Source organism: Arachis stenosperma, chromosome 9 (assembly GCF_014773155.1).
Source record: "Arachis stenosperma cultivar V10309 chromosome 9, arast.V10309.gnm1.PFL2, whole genome shotgun sequence".
NCBI classification, from domain to species: Eukaryota; Viridiplantae; Streptophyta; class Magnoliopsida; order Fabales; family Fabaceae; genus Arachis; species Arachis stenosperma.
Window position 1 is genome coordinate 88,259,729 of NC_080385.1, and position 5,609 is coordinate 88,265,337.

The 5,609-nt window shown below is 41.4% G+C and overlaps 1 protein-coding gene across 1 annotated transcript; it reads left to right on the forward strand.

Annotated features, from left to right (window-relative positions):
• Positions 1-675: 675 nt before the first annotated feature.
• On the forward strand, positions 676-1,926 carry LOC130949698 (uncharacterized). Its single transcript, XM_057878350.1, has one exon. It carries the CDS (start codon positions 676-678, stop codon positions 1,924-1,926), a length of 1,251 nt encoding a protein of 416 aa, XP_057734333.1.
• The last annotated feature ends 3,683 nt before the right edge of the window (positions 1,927-5,609 follow it).

Genomic DNA, 5,609 nt, shown 5'->3' on the forward strand with positions numbered 1-5,609 from the left:
TTTCGTCCTCTTGTTCAGATGTTGCGTGGTCATTGTTGAGAGGATCGTCCGCCATGGTAGGGGGATGACTTCCAGGTCCCCGGCAACGGCGCCAATGTTCCGAGGGTTACCTGAAACGTGTAGCTCGGTCGTCTGGAGAGACCCGAGGTGGGGGGTCAGTGGCCCGAGCTTGATATGCAGAGCGGTTGGTGGTTGTACCTGCAATGACACTCCGATGCTTAAGTTAGCATGGGTCCAAGCAGATATGTGTAGAATGTGAATGAATGCCATACCTGGGTGCTCCAGTGTATTTATAGTAGTTGGCCGTGATCTTCCCTAGATAAGATATTCTTATCTTATCTTATCTTTTTGGGAGTTTTATCTCTATCTTTGTGGAACCGCCTTTTCTAGGCCTTTTCGGCCTTTAGGCTTTGGGCTGCGTTCCTTTTGATGGGCCTTCCTTGCTTTATTGTCCGAGGTCCGACCTTGAGGCGTGAGCCTTAGGACGAGGTCGGACCTTTTATGGATTCTCCGAGTTGGAGGAGCCCGGTCAGGGTATGAACACTAACTAAATCATACTAAAGACTATGTAAAAACAATGCCAAAAAGCGTATAAATTATCCGCTCATCAAGTTTCTAGATAAATTCTTCCCACCGGAGAAGACCGACTACATCCGGGAGGAGATTTTAGGTATAATGCAAAGAGACCAAGAGAGTTTGTACGAGTATTACTCTCGGTTCAAGAGGTTATTAGAATCTTGTCCACACTATGGAATGAACACTCATTTGCTCGTTAGCTACTTCACTGGAGGTCTTTGTGTGGAAGATAGAAGATTGCTCACCGCTTCTAGCAATGGTTCCCTTTTGAAAAATAAGACGGAGGGAGAAGCTTGGAATTTGATAAAGGATGTTGCCGAAGCTACACAACATACAAGGGTGAGAAGTAATCCTCTCAAGGGTGTGGTAGAACCGTCCCCTTCCGAATCAAGCCTAACCAAAGCACTTGGGGATATGACCACCATCTACACGCAAATACAAAAGGATCAAAAGGAATTCTACTCCATCCAAGCCATTCAAGCTCCACCTCCAGTTGCTCAACTTGAAGGCCCTCCTAGGATTTGTGGTTTGTGCTCTAGCACTACACATTACACCGATCAATGCCATCAAATTCAAGAAGAACATGCCCTTGTAGTGGCCAATGTGAATTACAACAACCATCCGCCCTATCCTTCTGAAGGCCAAAACAACTACTCTCATGGTAGTAATAAGAATCAAGGGTGGAGGGATAATGCACAAGGGAGCAATCAAAACCAAAGATGGAACAACTCTTCTTCTCATCACAACAACAACCAATCTTCATCTCAATACCACTACAACAACAACTACTACCAAGCCAACCAAAATCACCACAACCAAAACCAAAACAACTACACCAAGTACCAAGCTCCACACCATAGACAACAATCTAACCAAACCTCTCTATCTCCCACCAATCAAGTTGACGAGCTTAGAGCCGCTGTGGATAAATGGGATGAGGGCTATAAAGCTCAATTCGAGGCCATGAGTGCTCAATTGGCCAATCTTACCAATATGATTTCGACGATGTCCATGTCCTCCTCCAACAACACCAACCAACCCTCAAGTTCTTCTAACTTTCCATCCCAACCCCAACCAAACCCAAAGGGCGGTCTCAACACCATCACTCTACGGTCGGGAACTATATTGGAGGAGATACCTCCAAGGGTCTTGGAGAACATTCATGAGGAAGAAGGGGTTGTTGGAGCTCCACATGAAGAAAGGGAGGTAGACAAATGGCATGAGGAAGAAGGAGTAAACCTCAAGGAACCCAAGAGGAAAGCTCTAGTGGATGAGTCCATCCCTATTCCATTCCCTTCCATGGTGAAGAAAGCAAAGAAGACACCGAAATTTGATTTGAACATGCTTTAAGTGTTCAAGAAGGTTGAGGTAACCATACCACTTCTTGATGCTATTAAACAAATTCCAAAGTATGCAGAATTTTTAAAAGACTTGTGTACCCACAAGGATAGGATAGGAGAATTGGAGACATTATCCTTGGGTAGTTCAATTTCTTCCTTGATGGAACCTATTCCAAAGAAATGTGGTGACCCTGGGCCTTGTTTGGTGTCTTGTTGTATTGGTGGATGCACTTTTCATGATTGTATGTGTGACCTTGGAGCTTGTGTAAGTAGCATGCCGCTTTCTGTCTTTGTGCGGTTGAATTTAGCTCCATTAAAGAAGTTGGCGGCGAGGTTTGCCTTAGCCGATACAAGTGTGATCACGGTAACAGGAATAGTCGAAGATGTACTTTTACATCCTTAAAATGCCTCCAACAGAAAATAGAAGCTCATCCTCCGTTCTACTTGGTAGACCCTTCCTTAAGACCTCTAAATTCAAGTTAGATGCCTTCACCGGCACATATTCCTTTGAGGTTGGGGACAAGACTATCAAGTTCAATCTAGAAGAAGCCATGAAACATCCTCCCGAAGAGCATTCCATTCTCCGATGTGTTGTAATCGATGAAGTGGTAGCGGAAGTGCGAGAAGAAGACCATAAGAAGTCGTGCTACCATATTGTTGAAGAGACGGATGATCAAGAGGGCAAATCTGAGAATGTTGTTGAGAACGAACTCCGTGAGCTTGATGAAAAGGAACCTCAGTGTTCCGAGGGTTACCTGAAACTGGAGGTCGATCTCGGATGAGATCTTCCGTACTGGTCGTAACTGGTGTGTCCAGAAGGTGGATGACAGCCGGAGCTGGTACGTCCAACTTGTTGGACTGATGGTGCTGCTGATCCTCTATCATCGAAGGGTGGGGGGTACTGATGAGCGGATAATTTATACGCTTTTTGGCATTGTTTTTAGTATGTTTTTAGTATGTTTTAGTTAGTTTTTATTATATTTTTATTAGTTTTTAGTTAAAATTCACTTTTCTGGACTTTACTATGAGTTTGTGTATTTTTCTGTGATTTCAGGTATTTTCTGGCTGAAATTGAGGGACCTGAGCAAAAATCTGATTCAGAGGCTGAAAAGGACTGCAGATACTGTTGGATTCTGACCTACCTGCACTCGAAGTGGATTTTCTGGAGCTACAGAAGCCCGATTGGCGCGCTCTTAATTGCGTTGGAAATTAGACATCCTGGGCTTTTCAGCAATGTATAATAGTCTATACTTTGCCCGAGATTTGATGGCCCAAATAGGCGTTCCAAAACAGCTCAAGAATTCTGGCGTTTAACGCCGGAACTGGCACAAGAATGGGAGTTAAACGCCCAAACTTGCACAAAAGCTGGTGTTTAACTCCAAGAAAAGTCTCTACACATGAAAGCTTCAATGCTCAGCCCAAGCACACACCAAGTGGGCCCGAAAGTGGATTTTTATGTCATTTACTCATCCTTGTAAACCCTAAGCTACTAGTTCTCTACAAATAGGACCTTTTGCTATTGTATTTGGAGTCTTTGGATCATGTTTTTATGATTGAACCCTCTTTGGGAGGCTGGCAATTCGGCCATGCCTAGACCTTGTTCTTATGTATTTTCAACGGTGGAGTTTCTACACACCATAGATTAAGGTGTGGAGCTCTGCTGTACCTCGAGTATTAATGCAATTACTATTGTTCTTCTATTCAATTCAGCTTATTCTTATTCCAAGATATTCATTCGCACTCAAGAACTTGATTAATGTGATGATTATGTGACGCTCATCATCATTCTCACTTATGAACGCGTGCCTGACAACCACTTCCGTTCTACAAGCAAACAAGGCTTAAATGTTTATCTCTTGGATTTCTTAATCGGAATCTTCGTGGTATAAGCTAGAATTGATGGCGGCATTCAAGAGTATCCGGAAGGTCTAAACCTTGTCTGTGGTATTCTGAGTAGGATTCAAGGATTGAACGACTGTGACGAGCTTCAAACTCCTGAAGGCTGGGCGTTAGTGACAGACGCAAAAGAATCACTGGATTCTATTCCAACCTGATTGAGAACCGACAGATGATTAGCCGTGCTGTGACAGAGCGCGTTGAACATTTTCACTGAGAGGACAGGACTGTAGCCATTGACAATGGTGATGCCCAACATACAGCTTGCCATGGAAAGGAGTGAGAAGGATTGGATGAAGACAGTAGGAAAGCAGAGAGACGGAAGGGACAAAGCATCTCCATACGCTTATCTGAAATTCTCACCAATGAATTACATAAGTATCTCTATCCTTACTTTATATTTTAATCATTAATCTTCCATAACCATTTGAATCTACCTGACTGAGATTTACAAGATGACCATAGCTTGCTTCATACCAACAATCTCCGTGGGATCGACCCTTACTCGCGTAAGGTTTATTACTTGGATGACCCAGTGCACTTGCTGGTTAGTTGTGCGAAGTTGTGATAAAGAGTTGAGATTGCAATTGAGCGTACCATGTTGATGGCGCCATTGATGATCACAATTTCGTGCACCAAGTTTTTGGCGCCGTTGCCGGGGATTGTTCGAGTTTGGACAACTGACGGTTCATCTTGTTGCTTAGATTAGGTATTTTTCTTCAGAATTTTTAAGAATGAATTCTAGAGTTTCAAGGTGATGTTTTTATCTTCACCAAAGCTGATTGATTCTCATCATTTTAGCTCTTGAATGTAATGTCCTGCTGAAGCTTGGCTAGCCATGTCTAATTCCTTTAGACTAAAGCTTTAGACTAACATTGCATGATTCCTGGAATTCTTATTAAAAATTTTGAATCTCTTTATTTTCTTTTCCATATAATTTTTGAAAAAAATCCAAAAAAATTATGAAATCTTAAAACCAAAAAAATATTTTTATGTTTCTTGTTGAGTCTAGTGTCTCATTTTAAGTTTGGTGTCAATTGCATGTTTCTTTTCTTCTTGCATTTTTCAAATTCATTCATGTGTCTTTATTGATCTTCAAATTGTTCTTGATGATTTCCTTACTCTGATCTTTACATTCTCTTATCTTGAGTGTTTTGTTGTTTCCCATATGCATTCTCAATTTGTTAGTGTCAGTGGTATACAAACTTCTAAGTTTGGTGTCTTGCATGCATTGTTTATTTGATTTTAGTTGCATTTTGATTATTCCTCATTATTAAAAATTCAAAAAATTTTTAATTTGTGTCTTTTCAAGTCAATAATACAAAGAATTAAAGATTCAGAACATACAGTAGAGGAATTACACAGAAAAAGCTGGGCGTTCAAAATGCCCAGTGAGGAAGGAAAACTGGCGTTTAAACGCCAGCCAGGGTACCTGGCTGGGTGTTTAACGCCCAAAAGGGTAGCATTTTGGGCGTTAAACGCCAGAATGGATACCATTCTGGGCGTTTAACGCCAGGATGGCACAAGAGGGAAGATTTTATTTTTAATTCAAATTTTTTTAGGCTAGTTTCACTAGCATTTTTCTGTTAGTTTTAGTTGTCTTATGCATTTTCTTGAGCTTAAAGTAACCAAGAACGGTTAAACGAACAACAAAGCAATGAACCATCCAAACAGTATGATTTTGATGCAAATTCCATGAGTTTTTAGTTATATTACTTGAATGCTATGAATGGATGATTTCTCATGAAATTTTGCAAGACTTTGATGCAATTGTTTGGATGATTTCAGGGAAGAAGA

What these genes read in the sequence shown, in the direction of transcription:
- LOC130949698 (XM_057878350.1), top strand. Translation starts at nt 676, where the DNA reads ATGCAAAGAGACCAAGAGAGTTTGTACGAGTATTACTCTCGGTTCAAG.